The sequence below is a fragment of the Osmia bicornis genome, chromosome 6 (genome assembly GCF_907164935.1).
Source record: "Osmia bicornis bicornis chromosome 6, iOsmBic2.1, whole genome shotgun sequence".
NCBI lineage: Eukaryota > Metazoa > Arthropoda > Insecta > Hymenoptera > Megachilidae > Osmia > Osmia bicornis.
Window position 1 is genome coordinate 1,873,484 of NC_060221.1, and position 15,551 is coordinate 1,889,034.

The following is a 15,551-nucleotide window of genomic DNA, read 5'->3' on the forward strand; positions in this document are numbered from 1 at the left end:
TTCTTAATTGTTAATTCATAATTTTCATCAAATTCTCAATTATGCTGTCATGAATACTGCAAATTTAGTTGCAAAACGAATTTCCAAAAAGAATTGTTTTATTTCATGATATTCATGTTATGTTGGCAACACTAATTTTATCAATTCATAAAGTATGATGTTATTAAAATGCACGTGCCTGTATATTGACCTAATACTTCAATAAAAATTTCATTTCTATTCCAGTGTGAATAAACAATTAATGTGTTTTATAAAACACTTATGAAGACAATAAATTATGCTACCTAGGAGACTATAAATTGTGTTTAAGAAAATTTATGTCATTTTCCTATATACTGAAAAATACAAATTATACATTTCTATAATTTATGGGAATTGATTTAAACATTGTAATATAAACATTGCAGTATCATAAGCTGTAATATTTCACAACTTGTTTAACAAACACGAATAGACAGGTTAGTCATTGTTATTTTTAAATATGTTATTATATATAGAAATAAAATATTTGCAATATGTACAATTAAGCTTTACTTTATACTATATGTTTTCACACATATTTACACATATTATCTGTAATTAAAAAATTGCCTGGTCAAATTTAAGTTATTAACTTGAAACATGAATGATATTTAATATAAGAAAAATAAATTAAAAGAATCATCAGTTCTGATATATTTCTAAACATTTTTATACTTTTTTCATTTAGATTTTGTTTACCTGTTTACTTTCAATATATACATTATATATACTACTATAACATTATGTAATCATTATATGTTTTATTTTAAGGTTCTTATTTTTGATTCTGTAAGAATAACTAAGAATTTATAAGAGAAACTTCATATAATATTTGTTGCAGACTTTCAGTTATAAAATATCTGGGACAGGTAAGTACAAATTATTTTTACCAATTTTATGTATTATAATGTTTAAATGTGGAAGTACATTAAAATTTATTAAAAAATTTAAAAGACCAGAAAAATAAATCACTAAATATTTTCTAAATTATTAAATATCAATGTTCATTCATTTTAGTATGTCTTTTCCAAGTAAAGAGGATCGTTCAAAATGTTGGAATCATAGGGATGAATATTGGAAATGTCTTGATGATGGTAAATCTGACACAGAATGTAAAAAATTTAGGGATCAGTATGAGAAATTCTGCCCTGCACTATGGGTAAATTTTACATAATATTGATTCTTAAAAATTACAAAACTTGAATGCTATATTATGTTGATTTCAGTAACAATGATATATAAAAATCAACAATAATTTGTAGTTTTGTTACATATAATGTTTTCCCTTTAATCAATCTTCGTTTTTATCATTTTTTAATAGGTAAAACACTTTGATCGTAAACGAGAGTACATGAAATTCAAAGAACAACTAGAACAAGGGGGGTATGTTCCTGATGAACCAAAAGCAACATAAAATATAAAACTAATTTAGCGATTGTAATTTATAATTTAATCCATTTAAATTAATAGTTGTTGAACTGTCTTCAAATTAAGTTTCCTTATTTTTATTACTTATAATAAAACAAATGCTTAAAAGTAACAAAATACTGTCTTATATTATATGACAATCCTTAATCCATTATATTAAAAACAGTTTATTTTATTCTTTTCAGTTATTTAGCATTTAGAAAACTATAAGCGAAAAGTTACTTTAATGGCTGCTAAATAACATGCTTGTTTACATTTAAATTAATAATCGATCATCTTTTAGATTTTTTAATATATTTTTATGGCTTTATAACAATTAATTACATTTTATATTTATTTTAACAATTACTGAGAAATGAAGCTATGAAAAAGTAATGTTACCACATATTAATTGCAGGACATGTAGCCTTGATGGTAGTAAAACAGAAACATCTAAAACATCTGCTGAAACTACCGCAAAAGCAGTGTTTAATTTTCAAACAACAAGTACAAGTTCATATAACTAGGGAACAAGAAACATAAATGTTGAAGTAAAATATAAAGAATACAATATAATTATTATATTAACATTTGTGTTGTTGAATTTTAATAACAAAATGTGTGTGGAAAATCAGGAATTGAATCATTTAATCAGAGAGCTACAAACATGTTCAGACAATAGTGTTATTCTCAGAGTTAGTATTTTTTATTAATAAGAAAAATTTCCTTGTTACTTCTACCTTTATAAAATATTTTATTTTGTTTTTTCAGAAATTAATACATTTCGCTTCATCCTATAAACAGTCATGGAATGATGAAAATTTGAAGCAATTGCAACCAGTGCTAACATACATTCTAGAAATCTTTATTGCAAATACAGAAACAGAACGAGATAGAATGTTATTGGCTGCTCATACATTTTTTGCTTTACTATCTATGGAACCTACTTTGGTCTTTGTAAAAAGTACCTTTAATAATCTCTTACAACATAATTTTAGTGAATTGTGTTTTTGTTATAAGAATTATGATATTGCTGAACGTAATTTATTCGGATTAATGTGTGCCTATGGATATTTACAAGTAAATCGTAAAGGAATGTATTCCAATGATATTTGTGAGCTTATCTTTGGTATTGTATTTGAACATTGTATACAGTATACTAAACATTCTTATTTCGCATACAAAATACTGTACACGTGGTTGCAAAGAACTATGAATACAAATTTTTGGGACACATGTAACTTAGAATTAGAGCAAAATCTAGAAGCAATTATTTTTTCAAACTGGTGTAATAGTATTAATGAAATAAGTAAGCAAAACTCGACGCTTATTTTTAAAACGTACCTGAAAATTATGGAAAAGAAATATGATGGATACTTAGAATTTCTATTTAGACATTGTGTTGATACAATTTCTTGGCAAAATGAAATAAAATATGATATACTGGCAGAAATTTGTGAAATTTGGGACAATACTAAAATTATGACATCTTATAAATTTTTACTTTCCTTATGTACCAGCTTAACAAAATATTATTTGCGTTCGGGAGGTACAAAAGTTTATCTTGCTATTGTAAAAAAGTTAAACGAAAGCGAGTGGAAGGCAGCATTTGGAGATATAATGAATTATCTTTTTCATTATTGGGAATCAATTGAAAAGTGAGTAAAACTACTTTACACAATTCAGTAATTCAAGTTTAATTATAAGTTTTTGATTACAGTGAAAATTATAATGCTCTTCAATTACTCTGCAAACACTGGATTGAACCAGTTATTAAAATACACGGAAATATCTTAAAATTTTTGTGGCATTTGGTAGAAGACATAAAAGGACATTTTCTACGTTCAAATCTTCAAAGAATGTCTAATGAAATGCATATTGTTCTTCCACAACAAGCAAGAATTGAATGCTATATAAATCATAAAAATGAAACTGTGAGATTAAATGGATTTGCAATAAATTGCTATCAAGTAATCAACTTGTATAATGAATGTAAAGATCAATTTTTCACAATCAAAAGTTTTTTATGGTATAATGCAAATAGTACGTCTGTTTGTATGAGAGATGGAATTATTAAATATTTTCAAATATTTTATGCTAATATTATAAAGATGCGTGACACTAAACCTGAAACCATAAATGATGTACAATATATTATACATTGGTTACATGAATTTTTGTTGGATTGTTTTGAAATTGGTTCCTGTTATCAACGAAAAATTTTTGGTTTAAATTTATACAGAATCGTACTTTCCTATCCAACCGAAGATTTGAATTTTACGAACAAAGAGAGTTTATTTGCTTTATTAACACTTGTATTGGACTCTGCATTTGATATCAAGCAACTAGCTACTTCAATTATCCTTGATTACTTCGATAAGGATATTCTGTCTAGTTTGGAGAAACAAGTAAGAAGGTTTTTATTTAAACACTTTTTCTCAATGATGGATAAGTAAAACAAATATGACTGTTTCAGGTATTGTATCAGACAGCGTTAAAATACTGTAATTCTTCTAAATTTTATGAAATCGAAAGCGGTGCGGCTCTTATAAAAATTTTAGTCAACTGGGTCCCTTTAGATATTTTACACAATAAGACTGAATGCAAAAATTATAACAGTTACTCGGACTTTTTATTTGATGAAGCTACAAGTCAGTTGATACAAATGAAAAAAGATATTTTAAAAGCAATTGTTCAAAATAAACCATTTTATGGTGTACTGACTGCTTTACGAAATATTGCTTTTCAAAATGGCCCAGAAAATGTTTGCTTAACTTCAAAATTTATTGAAAAGATACTGGTTTTATTAGTAGATGCAACTGATTTTTTTCTGTCTGCACTTTCCTCAAAGTCTGAAAACAAAGGTATATTTCATTTGATATATTATTGAATAATTTTGGAATGTTTTTCTTCATAAATAAAATTGCAATTTATTTTATAGAATATTCGTCTTCATTTGCTGAAATGGGATTAGCAATTGATGATGTTATTAAAAACAGTGAAGTAGATAGTATTAATTTTGACGAATTAAATTTAACTCCTGCACATCAAGTTCTTATTTCTTGTATTTGGATGTCTTTAAAGGTAATGTTTTGATTTTTGTTATTAATTTTAATTAATATCACATTACATTTATAAAAATATAATTATATATATTTTTTATTTAGGTATCCTGTGAAATAGCTTGTGAAATAGGTACACTAATGTATTCTGATGAAACAGTGAAGTCTTCTATTAATATTATTGTTGCTGTGTTACTCAGGTGTAGGCATAAAGGTGTAGTAGAAGCTGCAGGTACAGCAATAGGACATTTAACCAGGTATCATTAAGTTAACTTAAAAAAGGGATTAAATTATTTTGTAATTGTATATAATATTACAATTTTCAGATGTTTATGCAAAGAAAGTAAATATTCTGATTTACTAAAAATGCATATTCTCCGTATATTGAAAGATGACAGTATGATACATTCTTTAAATATTACCAGAAGAGATGCTGGCCTGTCGATAATGTTTCATAGAATTGTTGTCGGCGATAATCGAAGAGACAGACCTCTTTTGCATTTTGCGATGCGAAAGTTGTTATTCTTGCTAGGTGATTTTGTAGACTATTCTTTGAAAGAGTTAGTAATTCAATATGACTTCCCTACGGCAAGACGCTTGCATTTCTTACGGGCTCTGGTAGCCAATAAAGAGATACACGCACAGTTAACTCCATACATGGAAAAAATTGCATTGATTTGTTTTAGACAACTGAAATCCGAAATATGGATAATAAGGTAGTCATTTAAAATTGCAACGTTATTGTACTAATATACATTTAAACAAATTCAACATACATTTAAATGTTTTCAGAAATGCCAGTCTACAGTTGTTTGGTGCAATAGTTCCAAGATTGGTGGGTCAAAGTTATGGGGATACATTAGACTTTGGAAATGGATACTCAATTAATCATTTTATTACGCATTATCCGATACTCGCTAATTACGTTATACAAGAATTGAAATTTACCGAATATTTTATTGAATCATATATAAATTCAAACATCGTGCCTATCGTTATGCTCCTTTCAAAATTTTCAAATAGTGGTTGCAGATTAATTGATCATCCTGCACAACATTTTATATCCACAGCAAAATGTTTGCTTCGTACATTATTGTTTCAACATCCTGTTTTATATGTTAGACTTTTAGCTGCAAAAGCATATGCAGCCTTAACAGAATATTTAGAAATTACATCAGTAATAAAACAATTGAAATATAGTCTTTCTTTGTGTAAGAATGTTAATTTAATTCACGGTTATTTACTAACAATGCAATATTTAAAGAAAAAATTGGCTGTTGAAATTGAATGTCTGAATTCATCTTCAGATATTATACCATGTACAAATAATAAATTAAAGCCATGTACAGAATTATTACGATTTCGTAGAATATTACAAATTTGGAATAATTTATCTAAAGAAGAAAATAATTCACAGATATGTTATGTATTAGAGACTTTATTTCTACAATTAAAAGAGTTTAATTTTGATAAAATGTCTGCTACGGATATATTTAATTTCAATGAAAACATACATGTTTTCACTTCTGAAAAAGTAAAACCAGGATTTTTTCAGTTTATTGATGTTTCAACAAAATTATGCGCTGATTATTTTAATTGTACAAGTAACATTGATAGTGATATTATACATAAGATTGTGAACTCTTATTGCATTGATCAAACGATCTCTTTTTTAAATCATGTCTCACAGTGTACATCAATTTTAAAGGTAGTTCTTGAACGTTTATTATTTATAAATGAACATGATTGCAATGAATTACTTTTAAATGCAATGGTAAATTATGCTTTGAAAACCTTACAACATTGGTCATCATTGAATATGAACGGATTAGATATTGAAAAAACAGTAGAAAATGTGTTTGTTGAAACAAAGGAAATTGCAATAAATTCTCGATTATGTAATTTAAAGTGTATCATAATAATTCTGTTTTCGAAAAAGGAACAGCTTATAAATGAGATTTTATTATGTGCTCTTAATTTATCTATTCATGATGAAGAATATGCGAGACATATAGCAGTTGAACTTATGCAGTTTTCAGTTTATCGCTTTGTGAATTTATCTAACAATAATAAGTTAATAATTCTACAGTGTTGTTTAATTTTATTAAAAGATGAAATTCTTGAAATACGTGAAACCATCGCAGAAAGTTTAAGAACACATGTTCTACGAAAAATTAATATGAAATTTAATAATTTAGAACATGTTGAATATATATATCAACAATTATTATCTGAAATCATGCTTTCTGAGATGACGAGAAAAGATATGAAACTATTTTTTGTAAAATTATTCACACATAATATTAAAAATTTCGAAGTTAATGCATCAATTGAAAATCCGTTTTATCATGATGATAATCCTTCTTACAAAGAAGATACGAAATTTCTAAATTTTTGCTTTTATTATGTACAACAAAAGAAGTATAATTATGATAGGTGTAATAAAATGGAATATGATAGCGAGAACATTATCAACATTCTATGCAAAAAGGAAATAAAGCATCAGTTTCAAAATAAATGTTTTGATGACATTAACTTGGAAATTATTTTAAATACTAAATATGTAGATTATTTATTAAGGAAGCAAGAACTTGTAATACAAGAATACAGTTAATAATAACTGTACATTTACTTTAGATTAAGTAAATGATAAGCAATGATAAATATTTTGTAATTGAGAATTAACGATTCTTATCGAGGAATCTCAAAATAAAAGCTTTCTAACCCATCAAAGTATGCAATAGATATTTAATAGTCCTGAATAAATACATCTGTACACCTTACGTTCATATAAATGTGTACACATTCACAAAGATTATAACTTCATATTTACATTATGCTACATTAACTGTATCAGAATATTAGAAAATTTTGAAAGATCCTAGAATACATATTATTATACATTGCGAAATTCTCATTTTTCAATGTCCCACTCTTTACATTGTAATATATACTTCTTTATATCTACAGCTTATATCTTATACCATAACGCGATATCGAATACGATAAATTTGTTTTAAGAAACTTCGTTTTCTTTTAATTAAAAAATTTTGTCAACTTTTGTGTCAATAATAATTATAAGATAATGTAGGTGTGCTTTGCAAATTTTGTTGTGAATTTTATGCAAACGAACTATTCGATGATATATAAAATTACAAAAATTCAATTTTGAAAACATCTGGGTACTATTGTAAGTAAATTCATTTATTTAAAGAAATTTTTATTTGTCGATGCTGCGCATCGTTTTTTGCTTAAATGCACTCATAATTAAATAAGCATCGAAGCAAGAAATTTGCTTTAAACACACGAAAAAATATTATTATAGAACAAAACATTTATAAAAAGCAACATTCTTCTTCAATCATGAACCATGAAAGCTTATATTTAATAATATATTCGAACACTGCGCTGTACTTTCGCGTGTGAAAGATTTGTATACACTAAAGCTATAATAATTGAACAAAGAATTTGATGAAGGTGGATCAGTGCATAACAACAGATTATTTTGAATCGAATAGGTTTAAAAATTAATCTCTTTGTACTAGTACATAATCATATTTAAATACCTTATCATCACTCAGGTAATACTAAAATTAAAGTCTTATGTATGTTACTTAACACTTTGATGACCGTATATTTTATGGCATCAATGACTTTTTGAGAAGACTACTAAGAGAATTACATATATCTAAGAGTTTTTATTATATATGCCAAAAGGTTAACAGCTTTCAAATTGAAGGTAGTATTATAATACAAAACAAATAATACTGATGTAAAAAATTGCATAACCAGTCGTCAAAGTGTTAAAAAACAAATTCAAATTTGTTATTAGCTTCTGATCATAATACATTTTTTTTTTGTTTATTAACTACTTGCTTGGCGACATGATCCTATCAACTATTTGATTCGCTCCATGATATGTCGCTAACAATTACAGTAAATTTCTTTGGTGATCACTTCTATTTACACTGATGTTTATAGTAATAATTTCTAAAGTGTATCTAATCTTACAATCATTGTCATGAATAATATTTTTTTGTTTGTTTTTTGATAAAGAAATCGTGCGCACACGCTTGCAAGTGTTTTATTATTATTAAATAGTATACTCTACCTAGACAAACATTAAACTAACGTATGATTAGTATTGCTATTAATAGTAAAGGTAGATGTATCTGTGAAATTATAATTAAAATTACACTAATTTGAAACTTAACATTCTACTGTAACAAAAATGATTGGAAGTCAATATTTCTTGACAATATTTTCTAACAAGTAATCAATTTGTTTAAATCGAAGGATATTTTCATATATAGTGCCTCTGTTCCACTAAGTGACACGATTTATCAGTTTCATATAGCATCCAAATAAAAATAAGTTAATATTGTTCATTTACACTAATATTTTCTATTAACACTATTAAATAACTTTTCGAAAATAGATTCAAAAATTTTTTAAACACATTTCTTCTTTTCTGCGTAAGGATTTCACCAAATGAAAACGCTTAAATACATTTTTCTATGAATAAAATACTCCCTATTTATAGGAGTGCAGAAGCCTGTGCTTGTCGAGTATAGAAGCACCGTTATTTCGTAATACGGTCAATTTTAGTATACACATTACATAATTTTGCACAATAGAATTGTCAGGAACCATATTTTTTTGTATACAAGTGGATCGAGTATATAGCAGCAAGACACAAAAATATATTCTCTTTAATGTGATATCTTTTGTAGCACGATTTTTAACCCCTCAAATTTGTCATTCTACAAAATTAATAAAAACAATTTTCATTATGATGTATTTTGATAAAATATTAAATGTGTATTTCATTAGAACTTGAACGAAAATATATCTTTATTTTGAGCATTACTTTCTTAGCGACAAATGGTTTAACACACTCATTGTTATTTTGCATATTTTAAGTAAAATAACTTTACAATGAACATGTTAAACCTTTGATTGTTGATACTTTTGAAAATGCTGTAAATTTTATTGCAGTTAAAGTAGCTAGTATTCCGAATACTTACAACAGTGACACAACGGAAAATTTCTCTTTCCTTATTTCCTTTTTTCTATTTTTATGCAAAATAGAAGATTGTCTGATTTTCAATAAACTATGATGATATTATAATTATTATAGTGGAGATATATTATTTATAAATATTAATTTTGTAAAGAAAAACAAAGCGAAAAGGAAAGAGAAAAATGTTTTTTTTTTTTCAATTTTCGAACTTATATTTCTTTCTTAATACGTCTAGGAATGCAATTGGTATAAATACAAGATTTCCATCCGATATCAGAATCTTATGTAATTATTTTTTGAACATTGAAGTTATTTTAGCAATATTCTACATAAATAAAATATAACTAAGTTGTAATTCAATTTACAATTTGTTTCATTTATGTTCTTTTTAGTTTAAATCTAAGTTTCGTAAATATATATTATTTCAACTTCTTATAAATTCTTTATAAAAAATTAAATATTGAGGTCATAAATTGACACAAAATGCATGCAGAATTAGAAATTAATACAAACATAGAAATATTCTAATGACAAAACGTTATAATAATATGTAATTAATATTTGAGCGCGGGTAAAAGATCGTTATAGTAATGAAACAATCACAAAGTACCTTGATTATTCACATAGAAATTGTCAATAATTTTCAATATGTATATAAATTTTTCAAACTATATCAATTTTTGTTATATTTTACAATCTTAATTCTTCGTTTTCTTATTAATTTTTATATCTTCCTTCATTGGAAATAAGTAATTTTGTGTTTAAATTACTTTCATTAGTTAAAATGGGATTTTAACATCCCTTATGTATACCTAGAAATATTATATACTACAGAATACAAGCAATTAAACAGAATGAAATATATGTTTTCGTGCGATTACATAAAACGTATATCATTGAAATACTTGATACCTGTATTTAGATGTATAAATTAAATTTATTTTTCTAAGATGATGCGTTAAATCTTTCTAATGGAATCTCACTTTTTTCATAGTGTTTAACAAAGACCCCATTTCAGAGACATACAAAATATGTTACATTAAAAATAAGGCTAGCTCAACAAGTTCACACACTTTCTTCCATATTAATTTATCCACATATTTGTTACATGGATTTCAGTACCATGCACAAGTTTAATAAAAATTGTTTCTTGTACTTGGTGTTCCTAATGCAAAATTGCATTAGCATAGAGCAAAGTGATAGAACTAGGAGTAAAAACTGTAAATAGCAAACTGAATTATAGACAAATACCTTTTAGACGATATTATCGATGTTCATAGTGCCTGTAATTATTTTTTTCACGTTTGGTATTTAACAGTATAGTCATTTGTTATTTAGCCGCTTGACCAAGGCCTACAGATGATTTCGTTTTTTGAGACGACTCTGCTGATTCATTTGGTTGATCGACATCCATCTAGAATATATATAAAAACGAATTAAACAGACGAGATATTACACCATGTTTAAATAAATTTAATAGAAAAATATTTTACCTTTTCTTCCTTTTCATCATCAATTAATATCGGACCATTTTCAGCCTCGTATTCTTTTAAAACTGCATCTAAATTATATCTTCGTCGATAGTTCACGAAAAAGGATCGTAAATGTGCTTCTGTCTTAGTTCCAATCACATCAGCAATTGCTGAAAAATCTTTCCCATATTTTCTAACGCCTTGAACGGCCAACAACAACTCATCGTTTGTCCAACGAGCATTTATACGACTCGATACTTCTGGTGGTCGTAAATCATCGATACCATCGGTAGTTTTACGTTTCAATGCACTTACTTGTTGTTTGTTCGATTGTATCTGTGCAATTAAAAATTTTACTTAATAAAAGTAAGTCTTCTAACGCAGCATTCAAATATATAAATTGTTTTAATATTTCATATTAAAAAATTTAAAAAAATGTATCCACACGTTTTACATTACTCTGGTTTAACAACATACTTGGCGTTTTAAGCTAACAATTTCGGTGTCGATCGCTTGTAAACTGTTGTTCGCTTGATTGGGCTGGCCCGCCAATGCCGCTAAATCGTCATGATTAACGACTAGACCACGAGGTGGTTTTCTTTTATTTGTACGACCTGGCATGGAACTTAATGGTCTTGCTACACCGGTTCGCCTAAATAATCATTTGAATAAGTTTATCATGAATTCTATCACTTTATCAAATCTGATCTACAAAGTACTTCGATTTCACAAGTTCTGTAAAAGCATTAACTGAGGCACTGATAAGAATGCTCATGCATTCTTATGAGGATACATGACAGTAACATTTCATTGTTGAGCGTCTAAAGATCACTTCTTAGGATATCTGTGCATGAACATTCTTATTTTGAGAAAGGGACTACTAACTTTGTAGTTACTGGTATTTAATTTGACTTGCACTCACTGACCTCCAGTGCAGATAGCAGCTGTGACACGCGTGTCCTTTCGGCGTCGCACGAACACTATGACAAGCAACGCCACAGTTGCTACACGAGCCCTACAACATATAATGCCCGTTTAAAACAAGATCTAATAATTCCCCCCACCCTCACCCTCCATTCAAACCTTTCAACAATATATCTGAACTAATCTATAACAATAATTTTTTGCAATAAAAAAATTATAAAATATATACAAAAGTACATTTAAAATTCTATTTCAAAAATCTTAATTTTGCTGATTATAATAACTAAATACTTTTTATACTCCATTTTTTCCTCAGTAAGGTTTCAGCCTCTCAACAACTCTACTACTTAGATTAATTATCTGTATACAATTTGTGTACTTTTCTGCCTTTTTTTTTTAAATATCTTCTCGTTACAATAAAAAACAATGCATATGATAGAAAAAATAAATACGAGACATAAAATAGCAAAATATAATAAGCATACTATGCTATGCAATTGGGTAAGGTTTAGGCTGAGTACCTGAACCTGAGGGGCATTTTCCGAGTCGGATGGGGCTTTGGCGTCAGTGCCTTGGCTTCCTGGCACAGCTTGGTTCTTTCCACGACGTATTCCGCGGTGGATCGTCCATTTCTGGAACGTTCCACATTTACGTTCATATACGATATAACGATGGTTCAAATAGCTTTGTATAATATAATGTAGATTTTTCGTTAAATAGTTTAGAAAATTCTTAACTATATTATATTGCAAAATTCAAGTAAAAAACAAAGTTAATGCCAGTTTCGTATTAATAAAGATTTCAATTTTTTTTAACGTTGACGAATCGTAGATCAGTATTCTGATCATTTTCATCCTATTTACCGCATGGAATACGTTACCGTGTGGATACATTTTTTAAACGTATACAACTGCATATCATACATATGTTTTGAAGCCAGTGCCATGGCATTACAATGTAGCAAAAGGAGAATACTACCACACGCAATAACACAAATTTTAATTTTACGTAAAATAATTAAATGGAAAAAGTAGTAAAAGCTTCTAAGTTTATAAACAATTAGACAAGCAACTAAAACAAAATTATTATTTTACTTTGATTCATAACATAATGTTCGTTTCTCTTTATTAAAATGCTGTAAAATTATTTTTATGTAGTATTATTTAATTTTGTTATGTATAAAATTCTAAGTACTCTTGTACAGAGAGAGAGAGAGAGAAAACTAATTCTTTTCTTTACAAACATCAAATACATGCATTTGTTAAATATTTTGAAAAAACGTCTTACTTTTTCTTCTGATTCGCTGTCTGTATTGGAACCCAACTCACTTCCATTTTCACTACCATTTTCTCCTTCTTTACCACCACTTGTTAACTTTCTTGCTTGTCTATCCATTAATGATGTTCTAGTTCGTGTTTTCTTCCAGCTATAATAATACTTCACAAGACTGGCAATAGATTTATCAGGTAACTGAAAACATGTTATAAAAGTAGTTATGATATGTATAACTCCAACAGTATTTTTGAAATTATAATGTAAAAAACAGGGCTTACCATTTGTCTAATACGGTGGAAACTCTTTCCATGAAATTGAAAAGCTTGTTCAAAAAGAACTTTATCCTCGACTGTCCATTCATCTGGAAATGGTGTAAAATTCGCTAAGTCCAGTACAGCACGTTCTAAATTATGTTTGTGCCAAAATAGCATTCCTAAAGCTTGTTCTCCATTATAACCATATTTTTCCTTTGCTAATATAATGTATTCATCCACTGTAATAAGTTATTCTCTTTTTTATTGACTAAATCATGATTGTAATTTAAATAATAAATTAATAAGTATAATTTTTATTTACATTTTTGATCTGGTATATCAGTAGTAGGAGACCATACAAGCAATGCTCTATCAGGACATTGATCCAATCTTCGTTCTAAAATATAAAATCCATAATTATAAAAGGAAAAATGGGTTTAATAGTGTATTCAAATACTTTTCCTTTTAAATGTCACTTTACAATATCAATTGTTTTTAAAGAAAATACCATAATTAAGATGTAACTTTTTAATTATTCATGAAATAATTAGTTTCATTAAGATAACGTACCATTAACTGGAACAAATTCTGGTACAATAACTTGATAATCCCTTCCAACACGTATTTTTTCTGCTGGAACTTTAAAAATAATTTATATGTAAAAAATTAACAGAGATAATATAATAGTTACATTGCATAAGTGTTAAATTATTATAATCAAGAATTACAATGTATTCATTTTTGGTTTATAAATGTATGTCTTAAAATATATACAAATAATTTAAATATATAAATGTTTAAATATTCAATTATACCAGTCTATTTCAATTAAAAAATCAAATATCATTAAATAAATATTTAAAGATAAAAAGTTAAATAATTTCAACGGGAGTTATTTAAAATTGTTTCACACAAATATTCGTAGGAATTAACTGAAAATGAAAAGAACTTAAAAAGAGGAAAAGTGGGGCGCGCTGTTTGAAGATCCTTACGGATTTTCGCATCGGATCAATATAAAAATATACAAACTTTCAAATAAAAATTCAATTTTCAGGATTCTATTAATTTAAAACATATTAATTAAGGAATTATTTAGTAAGTTTGTATAAATCATAAAAATAATTTAAATGTAACATAAAATTGATACCTCCGTCTTCTTCGCTCGATGATTCCGTCTGTCCATTAGGGCTGGGGCCCCTCGATCTACGACCATTTCTAACATTTTCGGAATTTCTTTCTGCTAAAACCATTTTCTAGCTTTCTCTCGACTAACGATAAACCTAATTATTACGGTAGTAAAGCTTTTTTCGCACGAAAAATCGACGAAACCCGCAATGCAAGCGATAGCTTGCTACTACTCCGTACTCCGTAGAGTCTGACTCGCGCTTCGTGCGACCGTAGCGAAAGTAAAATGGCTGCTTATTGAAAGTGATCTGATTGGTTAACGATTTACTGAATAAAGATGGCAACGTACATTTTCAATATATTTCGAAATTAACTATATTTTAAAGAACAAACTTTACAATTCGTTCTGCTTGTATTGTTATAAATAAACCTTATCAATAAATTTATATAATTTATTTTAACGAAAAAGTATAACTTTAATCTATAATTTCCGATATTAACATAAGAAACTTTTATATCTAATAGTATTATTGAGTTAATATCATTATATAAAAATGTATAATATTTTAACTTAACTTTTCATGTTATTACTAAATAAATAATATCCTCAGTATGATAATACTTGATATTAAATACATGGGTACCTGTAATTATTTTATCGTATCGTGAAAGAAAACATATGCACTTGTTTTGATGATCTACTTCTATAACTATAGATAGAATACGTCAACCGAAGACCAAAACAAGCAAGATTGTTAATAAATAAATGTCTTGCAGTTATGTAATTGAAGAAAGTATAAATTTGAAAACTATTTTAAACTAATTCTGCTGTAATACGTTCTTGATCCTTAAAGTTCTGTACGTCATTATTCAGACGAAGTACATCCTTATTTAATGGAGTACATAAAAAATCTGAAACAGTACATATAAGTATACGTAAAAAATAAGAAAAATTATAACTGATTTGGTTCAAGTTATATCGTAATCA

General features: G+C 27.1%; 3 protein-coding genes across 9 annotated transcripts; 2 read left to right on the top strand and 1 right to left on the bottom strand.

The window, feature by feature from the left end:
• The first annotated feature begins 38 nt into the window (after positions 1-38).
• Positions 39-2,127, top strand: LOC114877355 (cytochrome c oxidase assembly factor 6 homolog). Its single transcript, XM_029189837.2, has 5 exons — positions 39-458; positions 793-890; positions 1,039-1,180; positions 1,343-1,404; positions 1,847-2,127. The coding sequence occupies exons 3-5, from the start codon at positions 1,040-1,042 to the stop codon at positions 1,953-1,955; spliced, it is 312 nt and encodes a 103-aa protein (XP_029045670.1). The 5' UTR covers positions 39-458; positions 793-890; position 1,039; the 3' UTR covers positions 1,956-2,127.
• On the top strand, positions 1,945-7,223 carry LOC114877348. The gene is made up of 8 exons (XM_029189826.2): positions 1,945-2,123; positions 2,200-3,086; positions 3,149-3,836; positions 3,905-4,292; positions 4,370-4,512; positions 4,596-4,747; positions 4,817-5,206; positions 5,283-7,223. The coding sequence occupies exons 1-8, from the start codon at positions 2,046-2,048 to the stop codon at positions 7,102-7,104; spliced, it is 4,548 nt and encodes a 1,515-aa protein (XP_029045659.2). The 5' UTR covers positions 1,945-2,045; the 3' UTR covers positions 7,105-7,223.
• On the bottom strand, positions 7,219-14,838 carry LOC114877351 (REST corepressor 3-like). Of its 7 annotated transcripts, none has more exons than XR_003789555.2 (11): positions 14,586-14,838; positions 14,009-14,077; positions 13,761-13,835; positions 13,463-13,677; positions 13,197-13,379; positions 12,431-12,541; positions 11,912-12,000; positions 11,463-11,637; positions 11,007-11,321; positions 10,765-10,927; positions 7,219-9,253 (listed from the first exon to the last, which is right to left on the bottom strand). XR_003789555.2 is itself a non-coding variant. In XM_029189832.2 (10 exons), the coding sequence occupies exons 1-10, from the start codon at positions 14,686-14,688 to the stop codon at positions 10,844-10,846; spliced, it is 1,419 nt and encodes a 472-aa protein (XP_029045665.1). In that variant the 5' UTR covers positions 14,689-14,838; the 3' UTR covers positions 7,219-10,843. The 7 variants fall into 7 exon arrangements, 2 of the variants coding, with proteins under 2 accessions (XP_029045665.1, XP_029045666.1); XR_003789554.2 differs by having other exon boundaries at positions 7,219-10,325; XR_003789552.2 differs by having other exon boundaries at positions 7,219-10,678.
• Between the last annotated feature and the right edge of the window lie 713 nt (positions 14,839-15,551).

Excerpts from the sequence above, each read along its gene's own strand:
- LOC114877355 (XM_029189837.2), top strand. The coding sequence starts at position 1,040 with ATGTCTTTTCCAAGTAAAGAGGATCGTTCAAAATGTTGGAATCATAGG. Across the intron at positions 1,181-1,342 it reads AATTCTGCCCTGCACTATGG|GTAAAACACTTTGATCGTAA; the intron begins GTAAATTTTACA and ends ATTTTTTAATAG. Across the intron at positions 1,405-1,846 it reads GAACAACTAGAACAAGGGGG|GACATGTAGCCTTGATGGTA; the intron begins GTATGTTCCTGA and ends TATTAATTGCAG.
- LOC114877348 (XM_029189826.2), top strand. The coding sequence starts at position 2,046 with ATGTGTGTGGAAAATCAGGAATTGAATCATTTAATCAGAGAGCTACAA. Across the intron at positions 3,837-3,904 it reads TGTCTAGTTTGGAGAAACAA|GTATTGTATCAGACAGCGTT; the intron begins GTAAGAAGGTTT and ends TGACTGTTTCAG. Across the intron at positions 4,513-4,595 it reads GTATTTGGATGTCTTTAAAG|GTATCCTGTGAAATAGCTTG; the intron begins GTAATGTTTTGA and ends TTTTTTATTTAG.
- LOC114877351 (XM_029189832.2), bottom strand. The coding sequence starts at position 14,688 with ATGGTTTTAGCAGAAAGAAATTCCGAAAATGTTAGAAATGGTCGTAGA. Across the intron at positions 11,638-11,911 it reads AGCTGCTATCTGCACTGGAG|GCGAACCGGTGTAGCAAGAC; the intron begins GTCAGTGAGTGC and ends ATGATTATTTAG. Across the intron at positions 11,322-11,462 it reads TTGTTAGCTTAAAACGCCAA|ATACAATCGAACAAACAACA; the intron begins GTATGTTGTTAA and ends TTAATTGCACAG.